The following is a 19259-nucleotide window of genomic DNA, read 5'->3' as shown; positions in this document are numbered from 1 at the left end:
GCGATGTCGGCGGTTCGAATCCGACCGTCTGACATTTGTCGCATGTCTTCCCCTCTCTCTAGCTCCCGTTCTTCCGGTCTCTATATACTGTCCAATAAAGGCCTAAAAAATATCTAAAAAAAAATTGTAAAAGGCTTTTTGACCAGGGGTGCCCACATTTATTGTGCACATTACTGTACATGAGAGGCATAACCAGTGTCTATTTTACACCCTACAAGCCACACTGTATTACAGGAGAGCCAGTGAGTATTTTACGCTCTACTGATCACAAAGTGTTACATGAGAGCCAGTGGCTATTCTGCACCCAAAAGCCACACATTTCTGCTGGAGAGCCAGTGAATATCTTATATCCTATGCCACCAAAAAAACTGAGTACATCAAGAGGACTTACCAGTGCTAAGGCAACTCCTGCCTCATATATACCCCAAAAATATCCCCAGAAATATTACCCCAAAAACTGTCTCCAGATCCAATGTCCCATTGCCTAGCAACTAAATGGAAACCCTAAAGGGTTAAAGTCATTTTTGAGAGTACTACAAACACAATTACCCAAGCCTCTGAACAATTCCCACACCAGCCAGAGAGGCTTTGTACGATAAATCCTCATTAACACTTCAGACGAAAAGAGTGATGGCCCTACACAATAAACACATCAACGGCCCCGTCACTCGGGAAAATGCTCCTGTCCTTACACCTTAGTCACGTTACAAGGTAAATACAACTGTTAGAATTCACAACGGTGATGAACGCAGACACACACGCATCTTGCGCTTCTGCAATGTTAAGACTACAGAGCTGAATATCTGGTGCCTTTTTTCATGAAATGGTCTTACAGTCAATTTGCATTTTCAAAAGTGGCTTACCATGATGAAGTAGCTATTTATATGGACATGATTGCATCTGTACATGCAGTTTATTAAAGTTAATTATCTCTGTTTACCTTTACTTAACCAGGGTAGTCACATTGAGTTTGACAACTCTTTTGAAAGAGAACCCAGGAGCCCATATGTCACTATGTGGCAGTACTGCACGTTTGAGGGCTGCATGCAAATACCCATGTGTGCCGTGTTTGCGGTTTAAAAATAACATTTATTTGATACTCCATTTTAGGCAAGAACATAACAGAAACTTTTTCCAGTCTCAGTTATTTTAAAAAATCTAACTTAAGGACTTAGGATCTTAAGATCATGTTTTGTTTACACCCAAGAACATTTCTGTACGAGGCCCCTGATACAGGGTCGATTGTTACACAATGTTTTCTGAGCACAAAATTGACACGAAACTGGTCCGTTGAAATCCGAGGTGAAAGATCCACGTCAAAACGGACCCTGATCTCCTACATGCGTGACAAGCTGAACGACATCCGTCCAAGCACGACCCAGTAGGCAATGTTCACATTCTAATCATCTTTTTTTCTAGTCAAGCTCATGCAGACGTGCATTCTGAACGATAAATTGAGATATGTAATAATTAAGATATAATATATATATATATATATATATATAATATATAATATATGGCAGATAACGGTATGTGAGACATATCATGGGCAGCCAGTAGCATAGTGGTTAAGGTCCATGACTGGCACCTGCAAGGTTAGTGGTTCAATCCCTGGTGCAGCCACAAGAAGCCCTTAGCCCAACATTGCTTCAGGGTTGATTGTACCCTGCTTAGTCTAATCAACTAAGTCGCTTTGGAAAAAAACATCAGCTAAATAACATGTAATGCATCACACAAACTACATGCACAAAACACCTGGCAAAAAGAGCACACAAAAAAACAAAACCCATGTTAATCCATTCACAGACACACGCTAACTCACATACTGCACACACAGACCCATACACACTCTATATATAATATATATATCATTATAATTATATATCAAATATATCATTCAAAATCCTTCAATGCGAGGTGTAAATAGATATAGCTACTGACAAGAGCAGTCACTCCAATCAGGCAGAGGGCCGGAGAGGATGTCCACATTAGCATTGATTAATCTGAAAGGATCAGATCCATATCCTTTATGGGCCAATACCAATTGACTGTCAGTTCCAGGGTCCTGGAAATCCACAGAGTATCTTATGCATCCCTGGAGACAGTTAGCAAGGACAGATCACTGAGGAAATATAGACTGTGTGAGATATCATAGAAGCCAAGAAGAGCGGTTTGTGTTCAAAGAGCATGACAGGGAAACGCACACATGCGCACACACATACACACAGTAATACACTGAATTGAATCAATATATATATTACCCTCTGAGCCCAAACTATTTTTAATCAAGGTTGGAAAGAAATACAGCACTTGCTAAGGCTAGGAAAAAAAAATTGAACACTGACCGAGGCACCAGAGAACAGCACATACAAGCCTGGGGAAATGCCCCTTAGTATCCCAGACTAGCTCTGTATGACAGTTTCATTTGACAGTCAGTGATAACCAGAGACCACTGTGAAAATCCAACAGTATGTGTGAGTTCAACTTCTCAAGAAAGAGAATCTGCAGCTACGCAAACACAAACAAGAGGCCAGTACCTGCCAATATAACCTCCAACTCTTGGTATGTCTGCATCTATGTCACAATATCAAAGGACCCAGCATAAAAAACACATCCTTGACTTCAGCTTTTACATAAAAATATTAATATCAATTGCCAGTATGAAAATAGATGCCCCATTGAATCAATTTACACTCTATATTTTGATATTACAGTGAAACGTAACTGCATTGTGCGGACCTATGGGAGCCTTACACTGGGGTAACACTATAGCACACTGAGGCAATGCTAATAGAATACACCACAGACAAATTCATTAGTAATCCTTCTTGAATCATCTATATCATGACCCTTACAAAAACATCTCAGGCTTAAATAGATTAGAAAAGTCACTAACAATAAGTAAGTATTTTTGGACAGTGGTACAATTTCTGTTCTTTTGGATCTCTACACCAGCATATCGGATGAAATGAAATGGAATTCTGAATATAACATTAAAGTGTACACTGTCACCTTTCATTTGAGGATATTTAAATCCATATCAGCTGATCAGTGTAGGAATTACATCCCTTTATACATGTACATAGTTCCATTTTAGGGGACCAAAAGTAATTGGACAGTTGTCCTCAGAGCAGTCTCTGATCAGACAAGTGTATTTACTTGCTTCCATAGAGCAGGTATAAGTGTTTGTGAACATAAGGACCAAAACACCATGAAGGAACATTCTGAAGAAAGAGCACTGGTGAGCTCAGTAATTGCAAAAAGGCTGGTAGTCCAAGAAATACCAAGAAATAGTCCAAGGAATAACAGTTGATGACTGAAGAATTCTCACCATAATAAAGAAAAACACCCCAAACACCTGTCTGACAGATCAGAAACACTCTTCGAAAGGGCAGCCATGGATGTGTTGGTGACTACTCTCCACAAAAGACTGATCCACAGAGGCTACAATGCAAGATGGAAAAACAGGATGGCCAGGTTACATTTTGCTACTTAAGTGTCAGCAGGGTTCTGGAAAAAGGTGTTGTGTAAAGATGAGACCAAGATTGACTTGTATCAGAGTGATGGCAAGAACAAAGTGTGGAGGCTAAAAGGAACTATGAATCAAAACAGCCTAAGCAACAGAATTAATTCTGAAATATACTGAAGGATCTCATTTGCTCAACCTCCAAACCCATTGGATGGCCCTTCCGTCCAATGATCCCAAACATAGACCAGTGCTCTCTTTCTTTTTAATGATGTTCCATACAGTTTGTATCGAAAAAAGCCTATCGAGGCATTTCTTTCTTATTTCTCAGCCTCAATAGCTTCCTTGACTTTAATTGGCACAACCCTGGTCTTCATGTCCACAAATGGCAATAACACACTCCAATGGCAATTAAAAGCCGACAATCAAAAACAGATACTGAAAGCTCTTATACCTGCACATAGGAAGCAACGGAATACACCTGACTAATCAGAAACCCAACTGTTATTATTGCTATTACCGTATATTCACATCTTTTAATAAAGTTGGAAGTACAGTAACGTGTCATGCAGTGACTGAGTTGCATGCGGTCTCTGTTCTAACATCGTCTTGTGTGATTGGTTCACCCTCCCTCAGAGCCAGACCTGTGACATTCAGGCATCTCTCCCCTGGCTGCTCTGTGATGCTGCCATTTCCATTAAAAAGCAGGCTAACTGCCTCAGGAGGCATTTAACCCCCACTGGTGTTCCTCCCATAAATTGGCCCAGATCATTCTGCTGAGCCAGAATTAGCTCAGCTCTACACCTGCAGCCTTCAGGTACAATCAAATCAGCTAAAAACGAATAAATAAATAAACGTTATAAGGACAGGCATGCCTTCCAACTCTCCAAGTCTGGGGCACACAGCAAAATAACTAGTCCTAGGTTTACATTTACATTTTAGTAAGTTAGCAGACACTTGTAATCCAAATCGACTTACAAGTGCATAAGTTCTTCAACAAGTGAAAAGGCATCAAATCCATAAATAGCAAAACATGCATGTAGAGCGGTTACAACCACAAACAATAGTCATCGTAAGTGCAAATGAATATATATATATATATATATATATATATTTTTTTTTTTTTTTTTTTTTTTTTTTTTTTAAGGTGTGGTGACAATGCCCTACATTCTAGGATCCCAACAGTCAATAAAACGTTATAGTGCATTTCGCAACATGCATTTGGCGACAGTATATCACATATTACTGTACATGTGAGAAACATGAAACGTATGCATGGCAGACGCCAACTGCACGCTAGTCACGGTGGCCAAACATGAGAGCATTACTTAAACAAGGCCTTCCCGCACAGCTCCCCAACCCTAGCGCTAGGAAGCCGGCTCTGCTGAATGTTACTTAAAACACATTAAGCTCCGAGTAGCACACACACAGGGCATGAGTAAATAACCGCAGCATCTCCCAGGGAGGGTAGTGACCCCTTAGGACCCATGGGTCTGCAGTGACAGTGCCTGTGCTTGTGCCAGCAGCACCACTGACACAGTCTTTCTGTGCAGGGACTGTGCAACTCGGTCACTGGCAGGGTGAAGAGCAGCAGCCTGGATTAACGGAGGACCATAAAGCAACATTAATCTGAGGGGCCTGCAAATGCAATACAACCTGCCACTCAAAACTGGTGTAAGAAGAAGAATATTCCATTTTCTTTCAATTACACATGTACGCTGAAGTAAAGAAATACAATGAGAGCTTCAAGGGTATTAGTAGCATTTAACCACTGATGTTCTGTGGAAAGAGAGGGGATAAAAAAACCTTTATTCTCAAGGCAGGAATGGAAAAAAGAAAAGGGAAGACTCCAAGGTACTCAGGTGGATTCAAAAGCCTTTATTTTCTATGCAGGAACATAACATATTGCAGATGAGATGACTCACGATCCTAATGGAGGTTCTCCAGCCACAACATGTCGGTCACCTGCCATGTCTTATGCTCCTCCATAGAAAATAAGGGCTTTTCAATCCACTCAAGTGCCCTGGAATATTTCGTTCTCATCCTCCCGCACACCGTGTAGTCCACTGTCGCCATTAGAATGCAGCTGATGTAGATTAATCTGACGGGAGCCTCCACCAAGGGAACGGATAATAATGCAGATAATAAGGCATGTCAACTCAGAGTTTAGCAGGTGCTGTGTTCTCTCTGGGGACAGGGGGCTCCTGCCTTTACACCTGCTTGCCTGTGAACACAGCCAGACACCCCAAGGAGCGGGAATCACATCGTCACGGCAACTGATGTAGCTCTGACGGCAGAGGTCCCCGCGGGCGCGGTGGGGGGGGGGGGGGGGGATGGGGGCCTTGCTCCCGCCCCCTCTCACGCATTCCTGCGGTGGGGAGCGCCTTAAACGGTCTGAACAGCCTTCAGTGTGTTACCGTCTATTTCACATTCACCTATTTCTATTTGTGATTATACAAAATGTTTGCCTTGGAGCAAACGGAGCATGTACTAGAAGGTTAAACCTATGGAAAAATGATTCGGTGGATGAGCCATGCAAACAGGTGGCTTATCTGAGGCTAATTAACCAATGGCAGTAAGGTCCAACCAAACGTGTGCCCTGGGTTTGAGATTCTCCCTTTACTTGAGCCGTTAGCGACTCCCTCCCCCACCGGCAGCGGAACCATGTTCAGCTGAGTGACAGACGCTCAGGAGGATGCTAGCACCAAACAAGGGAGGAGAGCCACTGCATTGTGCTCTGGCTTCCCTACCCACAATGCTCTCCGTCTCACGCATTATCAAGGCACAATTAGCAGATGACAGGCTCGCACACAAATGGAGGGAGAAAGAGAAAGAGGGGGGAGAGAGGGAAAGAAAAAAGCACAGGCAGAGATGCAGAGGGATGACGCATATAACAGCTGAAGAGAAAGAGTGAGACAGAGATGGAGTGGGAGTGAGAGAGAGAGAGAGAGAGAGAGACTAGACCAGAGACAAAAGGAGCACAGGCAGAGAGATACAGAGATGTCATGTAAGACAGTTGAAGAGAACGAGCAAAACAAAGATGGAGTGCGCGCGCATGTGCGATTGTGCGTGTTTGTGATCGTGAGAGAATGAGGGAGAGAGAGCGCGTGTGTGCGATTGTGCGTGTTTGTGATCGTGAGAGAATGAGGGAGAGAGAGTGCGTGACGATTTCTACAAACCCCATCTCTTCAAAAACCTGACGCAACACAACAGTCATATAGTGCAAATGTAAAGTATATGTACGACAATTTCATGCCTCAAGGTATTCTACATGACATAAATAATCAGTCGTATAGGCAATATATTACTCAAAACGCCATTCAGATTAAAGATACTATAAATTATTACAATAATACCCGTCTCTGTGGTTTCACATGTCAAGACCCCCTGAAGTAATTACAAACTTTAGTTGGCAGCTGGGGTGGGGGGGTTGGGGGAAATTATTATTATTATTTTTTTTAATAAAATTAAAATCTGGTAGAAATTGTCATTAAGGCTAAAGGAAATGCCATTATAGCAACTGTTCTGCATTGTAAATAATGTGGCCCAGGTGAACTGAGTATAACGCGTCAGGCTCACCCAAATGACATGGGTCCTCTTTTTCCTTCAAACAAATAAATCGAGCAGGTAGAGCAACTGACTTCAGCAGGCCTCCAAGACAAAATGCTCTAACGGCAAGACCGCCGGGCCTTTCAAACTGACCCGACCCAACTCCCCTTCTGAAGAGGACAACCCGCACGGCGAACAAAAGGGAAGAGGATCCACCGCTTGAAGGACGCGTGGAGCGCAGAGCGCCAGGGAACGCGCTGGAGCTGCGGGCTGCACAGCGGGGCCAGAGGCTCAGGAGCTTGGGGAGCTTTGTGAGCCCCGCAGCCGGGCGGGGGACATGACGGACGCAGGGGTTGAGTAACGGGCGGGTCTAACGGAGCCGCTCTCGGGGATGACCGGGGACCGCACGTTTCTGTACCGGTCAGAGCGGCAGGACCGTGGACTGCAGCTGCCTCGCACACAGGCAGGAGCTGAAGATGAAGATGAAGATGAAGATACAGATGGCCTTCAGCCCTGAAGTTCCTCACCGCCTGCCATGGGCCCCGTTACAAACGTGCCGCAGGCCACGAAGAGCAATGGCAACAACTACAGTGCAGTCCGTAAATATTTGGACAGTGACACGTTTTTTTTGTTTGTTTTTGGTCCAGCAAGCTAACAGTTCAATTAAAACCATCACAATGTGGTTAAAATTCAGACTTTCAGCTTGAAGTAAGCCATACATGGCTAAAATGTGTGACTGTAGGTTACATGCACCTCTTTCCCTCATCCTTTCCCTTGGTCCAAATGTGTGTGTGTGTGTGTGTGTGTGTGTGTGTGTGTGTGTGTCTTTCTGTGAGAATTTTCTTCTTTTTGGCCTTTTACAGAGAAATGGTACTGCCAGGGGCGGTTTTACCCCATAGGCTTTGGCTTGCTTAGATATATTGCTCTGGCTGAGACAAGCATGTTGCTCGACAACTCCACATACCACTCTTCTGCATGCACCCCCCGAAATCAACCAACTCCCCTGAAAATGAAAGAACATGCAAACCATATGGCTAATATACTTGATTATTCACACTTTCTAAAAGTGAACACATTTTAAAGCTGTTTGGAACGGCGTGGGTTTTTTTTATTTATTTTTTTTAACCCCTTTCACGTTACGTCACAAGGAAAATCACCAGAAAGACCAGTCGGGCTTTCCGTCGCCGTGGCAACAGCAGAGCAGATTTCCAGGCACCAACACGGCCTTCCCCTGGGGAAGCTATACCAGACTCTCACCAGGACTCACCACACACCTCGGCCCAATCACCGGCCTTCACCAGGTCACCTGACCCCACAGCCGCCGTGCCACTGGCCAGCACCACACCTCCAACCTTAACTGCCAAGCTCAACAGGTGTGTTTCAAGGTGAATGATAATTAACTTACCTTATTGCCTGACATCTCAGACCTAAATGAAGTGTGTGACTCACTTGAGAATACAATGCATTGCCAGCCAAAATTAAATTGCAGCTTAACAGGATGTTGTCATTCAAATTCCACACTGAAAAATTGGAAAATGCTTGGAAAATGTTGAGGAAAAAATGAGTAAAATACTTTCAAATAGCCTTAAGGCTGTAAAACAATGATTTTACTGTATTACAAAAAATGAAGCTTTGGCTGCAGTTGAGGTAGTAGTACACTGCCGTCGTATTTAAGAGCCAAGAGGAAGTTTGGCGGGAAGACTCCCACGTTGCCTTGCTCTCAACCCGCTCCTTCACCTCCAGGAGCGCGGGCGCTCGGTGGAGCGGTGCTAGCGGAAGCGCGGCGATAAACCAGCTGGGCGCCGCGCAATCCCCGGGTATTGATCTCCAGCGGTCCCAACGGTCTCCTGGCAACCAGATGACATTCTTCTCCATTAGCTCCCTCAACTGCCTCCTGCCACAAGTACTTTTCCAAACCGCAGCTCTACACCAGCCTAACGTACTGCTCCAACCCAACAACACAACCCAACAGCGTAAAGTACTGCCCCAACCCAACAACACAACCCAACAGCCTAACGTACTGCTCCAACCCAACAACACAACCCACTGCCCCAACACAACCCACTGCCCCAACCCAGCAACACAACCCACTGGTCCAAACCAACAACACAACCCACCAGCCTAATGTACTGCTCCAACCCAACAACACAACCCACTGCCCCAACACAACCCACTGCCCCAACCCAGCAACACAACCCACCAGCCTAATGTACTGCTCCAACCCAACAACACAACCCACTGCCCCAACACAACCCACTGCCCCAACCCAGCAACACAACCCACCAGCCTAATGTACTGCCCCAAACCAACAACACAACCCACCAGCCTAACATACTGCCCCAACCCAACAACACAATCCAACAGCCTAACGTACTGCTCCAACCCAACAACACAACCCACTGCCCCAAACCAACAACACAACCCACCAGCCTAACGTACCGCCCCAACCCAACAACACAACCCAACACCCAACGTACTGCTCCAACCCAACAACACAACCCACTGCCCCAACCCACTGCCCCAACCCAGCAACACAACCCACTGCCCCAACCAAACAACACAACCCAGCAACACAACCCACTGCCCCCACCCAACAACACAACCCACCAGCCTAATGTACTGCCGCAACCCAACAGCCTAACGTACTGCCCCAACCCAACAACACAACCCAACAGCCTAACGTACTGCCCCAACACAACCCACCAGCCTAACCTACCGTCCCAACCCAACAACACAACCCAACAGCCTAACTTACTGCCCCAACACAACAAACCAGCCTAACGTACTGCTCCAACCCAACAACACAACCCACTGCCCCAACCCAACAACACAACCCACCAGCCTAACATACTGCCCCAACCCAGCAACACAACCCGCCAGCCTAATGTACTGCCCCAAACCAACAACACAACCCACCAGCCTAACGTACTGCCCCAAACCAACAACACAACCCACCAGCCTAACGTACCGCCCCAACCCAACAACACAACCCAACACCCAACGTACTGCTCCAACCCAACAACACAACCCACTGCCCCAACACAACCAACTGCCCCAACCCACTGCCCCAACCCAGCAACACAACCCACTGCCCCAACCAAACAACACAACCCGCCAGCCTAACGTACCGCCCCAACCCAACAACACAACCCAACACCCAACGTACTGCTCCAACCCAACAACACAACCCACTGCCCCAACACAACCAACTGCCCCAACCCACTGCCCCAACCCAGCAACACAACCCACTGCCCCAACCAAACAACACAACCCGCCAGCCTAACGTACCGCCCCAACCCAACAACACAACCCGCCAGCCTAAAGTACTGCCCCAACACAACCCACCAGCCTAACGTACCGCCCCAACCCAACAACACAACCCAACAGCCTAACGTACTGCCCCAACACAACAAACCAGCCTAACGTACTGCTCCAACCCAACAACACAACCCACTGCCCCAACCCAACAACACAACCCACCAGCCTAACATACTGCCCCAACCCAACAACACAACCCACCAGCCTAACGTACCGCCCCAACCCAACAACACAACCCGCCAGCCTAATGTACTGCTCCAACCCAACAACACAACTCACTGCCCCAACACAACCCACTGCCCAAACCCAGCAACACAACCCACTGCCCCAACCAAACAACACAACCCAGCAACACAACCCACTGCCCCAACACAACCCACTACCCCAACCAAACAACACAACCCACTGCCCCAACCAAACAACACAACCCAGCAACACAACCCACTGCCCCAACCCAACACAACCCAGCAACACAAACCACTGCCCCAACCCAGCAACACAACCCACCGCTCCAACCCAACAACACAACCCACTGCCCCAACCCAGCGACACAACCCGATGCCCCAACCAAACAACACAACCCACTGCCCCAACCCACAACCCACTGCCCCAACCCAGCAACACAACCCACTGCCCCAACCAATGCAGCAAGACAACCCACTGCACTAACACAGCAACGCAGCAACACAACCCAGAAACACAACCCACTCCAGATCATTAAAACCGTTGTGCCTCAACTATTCCTTTCTCCTCCGTGTAGTTTCACTGCAGATATTCGACAATACGTTATGTAACTCAAGCGAAATAATGCAGGTGCAAGTAGAAATTATTTATTTTGCTTAGTTCCCTTTTCCTCATTTCGCCACATATGATTTACTCAGACGGGAATACATGCTTGGAAATTCATCATCAGCGTGAGTCATTCCCTTATGATATCTGTTTTTATATATCGCCATTTTCAGTGGTACAGATCTCCTCTCCCTCCTGACACCCACACACCCAAACCCCCCCCCCCCCCCCCCCCCACCCCCCCAACCCAACTCAAAGCCCTGTTTCATTCCTAAGGAACATGTTTTATTTATAAGATCTTCAAAAAGCCCACAACCTTCAGAAATCAGCATACGTGCATTGCATCACGGAGAGGGAGAGCGGTCCAATCAGATGGCGGTACCGTGGGATCGGATTCGGAGTGTTCTATAATGTCTGGTACAAAAGATCAGTGTTAGGATCTGTTCACACTTAGCCAGCTGCTGCAGAGACTCACAGTTAATGTAGGTACTGTGTGCGTACGACTAGGGTATGCTTGCATAACACTGTTCTGTGTTTAGTCTTTACTTAAAGTAGTGCTCATATACTGTACTAGCCATTCTGTGCTTATGCTGGTGCCGTTCTTGTTGCCCTTATCATGTGTATTTGGTGTATCTGTAGCTACCTTGCAAGTGTCTTTGAACAAGAGCATCTGCTATGTAAATTAATTATGAAGAAATGCATATTTGTTCCTCTCCTCAGAGGAAAACTCCTCTGTGGTTCAGTTGGACTGGCTACAGTGGAGGAGGGGGGATGGTTTTACAATGAGGACTTAATGGGCTGGTAATATCACAACAAACGTACTGCACACAGGCAGTCTACATCTGCAGGAAATGGAAAAGGCCACATAGGGCTAATGAGAGAAACTGGACCAGTGCATGAGGGTTATCATTAAACCGGAGTGTCAGCCTACAGTAACGCCTGACACTTGCACAGATGTTTCACGCGCGCGCACGCGCACACACAAGTGCACACAGGGACTCATACATTCATACACACACACACACACACACACACACACACACACACACACACACACACGTACTCATACGTAGATACAGATACACACAGGTACTCATGCATACACACACATACATACACACACACAGGCACTCATGCATATACACATGTACTCATACATACATACACACACAGGTACTCATGCATATACACGCATACAGTACACGCACACACTCATACACACACACGCACACGCGCGCACACACATGTGCGCGCACACATGCTCGCACACACGCACACACACGCGCACACGCGCGCACACGCGCACACACGCGCACACACGCGCACACACGCGCACACACGCGCACACACGCGCACACACGGGCACACACGGGCACACACGGGCACACACGGGCACACACGGGCACACACGGGCACACACGGGCACACACAGGCACACACGGGCACACACGGGCACACACGGGCACACACGGGCACACACGGGCACACACGGGCACACACGGGCACACACGCACAGGTAGTCACACATTCACACACACACTGCTGGCTCCTATTCTCCTGAATCACCCACTTGTGCATAAATAAACCTCCTACTCCCAGCACAGTGCACCCACACACACATCCTGAACACAAAGATACACACACACCCTGCTGGGCTGAGCTGCCCTATCACAGATAAACACACTGCTCATTTCCATTTCCCTGGAAGTACACAAAACCACCACCTTTTACATCCTTTTACCATTCTGTTCTTTATTTCACGGTGCGTTACCTTTGCATTGTGCTCCCATCTTTAATGGTAATATTTATACCCCACAAAGGCCTCCGCAGGAGGAAATGGCTTTTGCACCATGAGTACCATGGGAGTATTTAATGTGTGCGGGCTCTCCCTTTTCCTCACCCCACCCTGCACCTGAGGAACTCACAACTTTAAGGTGCGTCATCACAATTAACATCACCAAATCTCGCTCTCCTCCAATGAAAACCACACGGTGAGAAAGGCACTGTGACGCTCCAGCACCGGACTCAATTAAGCCAGTCGCCAGCCAGTCAGAACGAGGGCACCCTTCACCCAGAGCAGCTAGAGCCCACAGAGCTTTGTTGACCCGCCATGACCATTAATTACCATGCCCCTTACGAAGAGGAAGACACCACCATTCCCGCTCCTTAAAGTGTTTAGAGAGCCGTCGTCTGCCACTCCAGGTCTACAAGTGTACTAATTTGATTTTTCAACAAGTTTCCCCCCTCTCTGGCTGCCACCACCGCCATGGTTAGCGCTCCTGACACTTTCCCAGCACCCATCAGCTGCCAGCTTAAACTGTGGCCTACACCAACTGTAGACAGTGTTACCCTGCTCTGCGACACCAAAATTAATCAGCAATAACTTCCCACAACAATACAGCATGCAGGCTTATTTTTAGTTAAATAAACACACTGGGTTACATTACATTACAAGGCATTTAGCAGACGCTCTTATCCAGAGCGACGTACAACAGTAATTTTTACATTAAAGATTAGCATGCATGCTAAATTGAGCATGATACAATGCAATGTACGTTTTTTTAACTAAAGAAAAACACACTCCATTACATATTGTTGGATGTGTAGTTTGGCAAACTTGCACTCAGTCTACACAGTATTACATTGCAATTAAGTGGTCTGTTCTGTTTGACCGCAGGAATGCAGCCTGTCTCCACCAATTGAAATCATCAACTGAAATGTTTAATGCATATATTGATAACGGTTCTTGAGGCATGCACGTTTTCAGAAGCAGTTCCAGTTTTAAGCGGAGAACAACGTGGTGCGATTTAGTCTCGTCACATGGAAGATATTTTGCCTGAAGGTGCAGATTGCATTATTTGCAAGCAGAGCAAGCTAAGCTTTTAAATACCTCTGTACATTTCTATAGAGGTATTTAAAAGCTGAGCTGGATCGCCTCCTTACACATTCATGTTTGGTCTTATTAGAAAGAGGCTAAAACCATGAATATATGTATGCTAATATCATAATGCTTAGCTCTGCATTCAACAGAATTAGGCAGCATTAAATAAATGTGTCAGTTTTTACAAGCCAGTCCTTGTCTGACCCCTCTCCCACAGTTTTACTCAACCACGCCCAATCAGAACAACCAGCGTCCACTGATTACTCATAAGCTTTTCACACAGAAGCAATGACCTGGAAACGTCTTGTGTTTGCAGTTGGTGTGAAAGGGTCAACCAGGGTCAACCAGGGAATTAGCTTGCTCTGCTTTGGTATGAAAGGGGAAATCCTGGGTTACTCAACTCTGGATTCAATTAAGGAACCTCATTGGTTGCACCCAGACAAATTTTATTTTTAGAGTGTCACTTTCAGGTTTGCATTTTTCATGCCTAATTTTAATCCGTGAATGCTCCCAAGATATTCAGAAGCTTCCAAATGAAAAGCTTCCAAACAACCATGACAAAATTAAGTTGGGGGGAGATCGGGGCTGCTTCTCTCAAAACATTCAAAAGCGAACTGATTTGTTTCTTTTCATTTTTACGTGCATTGTAGCATAGACCCTTGTCATGTACAAAAATAGAGAGACTTTATGGAATTTGAATGACCAAAATAGAATCAAAACACAGGCCCTGCACTTTCCTGGACTATGGCTGGCAACCCATGCTGCATTGCCGATTCCCAGGCTGTTCATGTGAATCTTGTGCACAGGACAAACACACAACATTTCCAACTCTCCACCTGCCCCCAGCCCCACAGCATTAGTCACCATAGTGATAGGGGGTCAAGATCTCTCCAAAAGTAAGCTTCTGGCACATGCCCCCTGAATTACAAAATATGACATCATTATTCCCTCCAAATGCACTTATTTTTGGATTTTTGAATCCCACTAGCTGCTGATAACATCTCTTCACCAGTTATTTCTGAAGAGATTGTACTTGAGATGACTGACATGCTGTTTTTTTCTAAACAACTTCAGCTGAAAGCATTTACTGTAAATCACTCTAGAAAAATGAGTAAATGACCACACTGTAATTTGTTAATGCAGGACTTAATGCAGCATTTGCTGATGTAAATTGATGTGTGCTAACTGGAAAAATATAATTTAGATGCTCATCCACTAATTGGGATGAATTAGTGTGCTCCTAATTTTTCAACTTTCAATAAAAATGTTAGCGTCCTTTATTGCATTTATTTTTGGTGGGGAACACAATAAAATTAGCAGCATAAACATCTCTGCTTGTTAAAGTTGAACGGAAAAGTAAAGATCACAATGTGACTAATGCCCCAAAAATGGGCCATTCTGTCACAACAGCTGGTCCATTCTCACATTCACACCACGAAAATTAACAGCAGCAATTCTCAAAGGGATCCTGGTTTTAAATATGCCTGCTTAACACTAATTTATTTAAGAAAGTTTTTCCCTATGTGCATCATGGCTTGGCCGGCTTAGCTGTGTATTTGGGGTGGAGTCACATTGAAAAGTATGTAGTGTATCTCATTGAATTCCTAAAATGAAGTCTTGTCTTGAGGATTAGACACTATTATCCATTACATTACATGTCATTTGGCTGACACTTTTATCCAAAGCGACTTACACTTGATCAGACTAAGCAGGAGATAATCCTCCCAAGCAGCAATGCAGCCTTGCTCATGGGCCCAACAGCTGTGTGAATCTTATTGTGGCTACACCGGGGATCGAAACTTCGACCTTGTGGGTCCCAGTCATGTACCTTAACCACTACACTACAGGCCGCCCAAACCCATACATTGCAGGCATTTGGCTTACACTGTTATCCAGAGCAATATTTTATTTTCAAATGAATAATATGAAATTCTGTAACGTCACCACATTTGGTAGTCCAATAGCAATGAATTGCAAAAACCGTATGGCTATCGTTAAAACAGAATCGAATCAGTATGCTCCCAGATCTTTCTTTAATGGACATGCAAGACAGCCCCTAAAGAGTGTTTGTCCAATTTCTGTTTGCACCAACACTTGCATCCCTCATGCAGCTTTTGCCTCATCCCCTTCTTTGACATTACTATTTGGCTTTAAACTGACTTAATATCTCTTTTTAATATGATATACAGTAGGTCTATAATAACAAGTGTGGGGTTTACGGCTTAATTGCATATGCATTCTGTTAAACTTGAACCTTTTCAAATATCAATGACAATAACTTACGAGGCTCAGAGTTCTCAAAATATTTTAGTTACATTTTTCTCAATGAAGAAACATGACTTCTGAATTATTAGTAAATAATTTTTGCTGTTTAGCAAATGCCTATCTCCGAAGCCCTAAAATTACGCTAAAGCGGGAATGTGTAAAAACCATTAAAGTTCCTCAAATCAGTTTGGTGCCCAATGTGGTTACATGTTCCTAGAGTAAAATTTTAAATATTAATGGCCGTCCAGTTGCCAATAAAGAAATTATTATTTTAAAAGTAAATATGGAGAACTAGAGCATGCCCACATTTTACCTTCTCCTGTTTGTTACTACAGGACAACAGAAGGAAGCCATTCAGATACCAATTCATCCTAAATTAATATATTCAGTTATGACCAGTATAATTTTTAAACATAAATAACTATACATTACAGATACCTTTATTTTCATTATGCAGGAGGCCACAAAAATCCTAGTAATCATCCTTGTAACCAGTTCAACAGAGGCCATACTCCATACTATCCAAGAATTATGTGCAAACTTGTACACAAGTGTGAGAGTTTGCGGTTTTCCACTTCAGAGGAATACGCAGGCAGAGATGTACGAATCCGAGGACAAGTGTAGAAAAACATACAAAAGATTTGTTTCCCAATCCAAAACCTGATGACTGTCAAGTACATTTCAAACCGGTTATGTCAAGGAAAATTGAATACAAAATACAGGTAGGCTAAGCACTTTTGCGGTCTCAAGTTGAACAGCAATGAATCCCAATTTAGTGAGCAAATAACAACTTGTTTTCTGTAATAATGCTCAATATCTCACACCTAACTGCGTTTGTTGCATGTGGTTTTCTAAAACATGTTCTTTCAACTCAGTAAAATAATGTCTGAACTGATAGTGACCCGACTGTCTTTAGTTCACAGTCAGTACGCAACTCGGAACGCACCTAACCAACATAAAATGCGCTCTCAAACAGGCTTCCGACGCACCTAACCAACATAAAATGCGCTCTCAAACAGGCTGCCGACGTGGACCTTTACTCCAGAGATACTGTAATCGAACACTCGTTTGATTACGATCAAACACCAAACGAGCTCGCATAATTAAAATAAAGACAACAAACCTCAGGAAATAAAACACGCCCTCTAACTTAGCATGAGATTGTTCTAGGTTACATAGGTTTGCCTCTAAAATAGGCATTGTGAAATACTGCGCGCTCTGCTTATTACAGGAGCAACAGATCCCCCAGTTTATAAAAGGCATTGGCGCCGTTTATACATTAGCATCGCTGTATTGCCTATTTATTGGACTTGAATGACTGAATTGTCGCGTAAAGGCATTTGGTAAGAAATGGGTGAAATTTTCGCGACGATACAAACAAGCGTATTCTCTCTTTAGAGACCTCCCAAGGCAAAATACTATTTGTAGAATTGTAACACACTTGGCGATGTAAGTACATCTACCAATCATTTACGAATGTTTTTGTTCAAACGGTTGATTTAAAAATCGGGTTTACCTGCCCATTTTCCAGACAACGTATCTTGAGTGATTACCTGGGACTATTGCGCTTTGAGTCCATGTATAATGTTCACGCACTCTATAAAATTGCTGGCCCAAAATTAGTAATATATTGAGATGCTTATAACCCTTATCTATAGTTCTAAGAGCAATAATTGTAGCAACAAGTAAATGTTTTTTTTCCTCCATATGATCAAGCAAATAGTCCATTGACTAAATGCGCATCAATCCTTCTAAAAAGGCGCGCCACCAGTACGCTTTTTAGTCTACTGCCTATCAATTTTTAATGTACAATTTTTACTTAGTTTTGTTTGTTGGTACATAGTTATTGTAATAAAACTCATTGAGGGAGAAATATTAATTTAAATATTACCTACCTTGACACTGAAAGCCTTGCTTACCGAACCCCCTGAAAAAACAATTAATGGATAATCAGACATTATCAGACACTACATATAACCGCGCATGGGAGCTGACTTGTTCAATTACAGCTATGTGGCTAATCATGTGAAACAATTGCTACACATCAACGGTTGCCCTAAAAAGCAGTGCATAATTGAGCTCGTTTATAACTTGCATGCACATGTTGCTTGAAACGCTTCTATTGGGGGCCCTATATACCACAGGCCAGTTCATGGGAGAGGCTGAAATTCTGATACGTTTCCACAAGTGGTTTAAAAACATCAACAGTAAGTGTAAATTGTACCTTCTGTAACGACATTTGCTAACATCGTCTAGATAGTTACAGAACCAGCTTTCCCTTCCATCGGTTCCCATGACAATCGTGCATCCATGAGTTTACGTCAAGTTGGCTCCTAGTCTTACCAGATGAAGTCCGTGCAGTGGCTGCAGAAGGTCGGCTGCTTGAAGAAGCGGGCGATGAACTTGTGGTTTTTTACCTCGTGCACATTCTTCTGTCGGAGGGCACCTTGCCTTGCGAAACCCCTCATGCGCTCGCCCCCTTCTTCGTCCCTGTTCTCTCGTACGGGGTCAGCCATTTTGAAATACGGAAGCTATAAAAAGTTTTTATTTTTTTATTTTTCTCCCTGTGACTCAGTTCGCAACGAGAGTCTACTTGCAGATCTCAGACTGTGTAGTTAACGGCACTGAGCGGCAGTCTCACCGCTTTCTCTCCTCGCGCGCGACTCTGCTGCTCCGTTTCCACCGGTACAGTGAGCAGTCAGACTGGGAGCTCGCCGCTATCCTACTAGATCTGACATGTGATGTTACGAAACTCCGCCTCTCACCTTTTCTTTTATAGCTCTGTTCTGGCATTGAACAGTTCAAGTGTTCTAGTAACATGAAAAAAAGGCTTAGCAAAACCGCCAGTGACAGATCGGTTGCCAAATTGCGTAAAATTACACGATAGAGCATTTGCCATGTGTAGGCTGCAAAGAGAAGCAAACAATTGTACGAAATTTACATGCACTGCATCCATACGTATTTGCAAGACCAAATAGTGATGGGTTTACA

The 19259-nt window shown here is 44.6% G+C and overlaps 1 protein-coding gene across 2 annotated transcripts in view; it reads right to left on the bottom strand.

Moving 5' to 3' along the window:
• The window catches only part of LOC133114282 (protein kinase C beta type), a 93659-nt gene extending 74714 nt beyond the window's left edge, over positions 1 to 18945 (bottom strand). For both annotated transcript variants that reach the window (XM_061223524.1, XM_061223523.1), the window contains exons 1-2: positions 18612 to 18945; positions 18164 to 18195 (exon numbers count right to left, since the gene is read on the bottom strand). In XM_061223524.1, the coding sequence (XP_061079508.1) occupies positions 18164 to 18195; positions 18612 to 18784 (205 nt within the window). In that variant the 5' untranslated portion in view covers positions 18785 to 18945. The remainder of the gene's footprint in view (positions 1 to 18163; positions 18196 to 18611) is intronic.
• Positions 18946 to 19259: the final 314 nt, after the last annotated feature.

This window comes from Conger conger, chromosome 16, assembly GCF_963514075.1.
Source record: "Conger conger chromosome 16, fConCon1.1, whole genome shotgun sequence".
Taxonomy (NCBI): domain Eukaryota; kingdom Metazoa; phylum Chordata; class Actinopteri; order Anguilliformes; family Congridae; genus Conger; species Conger conger.
Note: the sequence above shows the minus strand (reverse complement) of the source record. Positions and strands in the feature narration are given on the sequence as shown.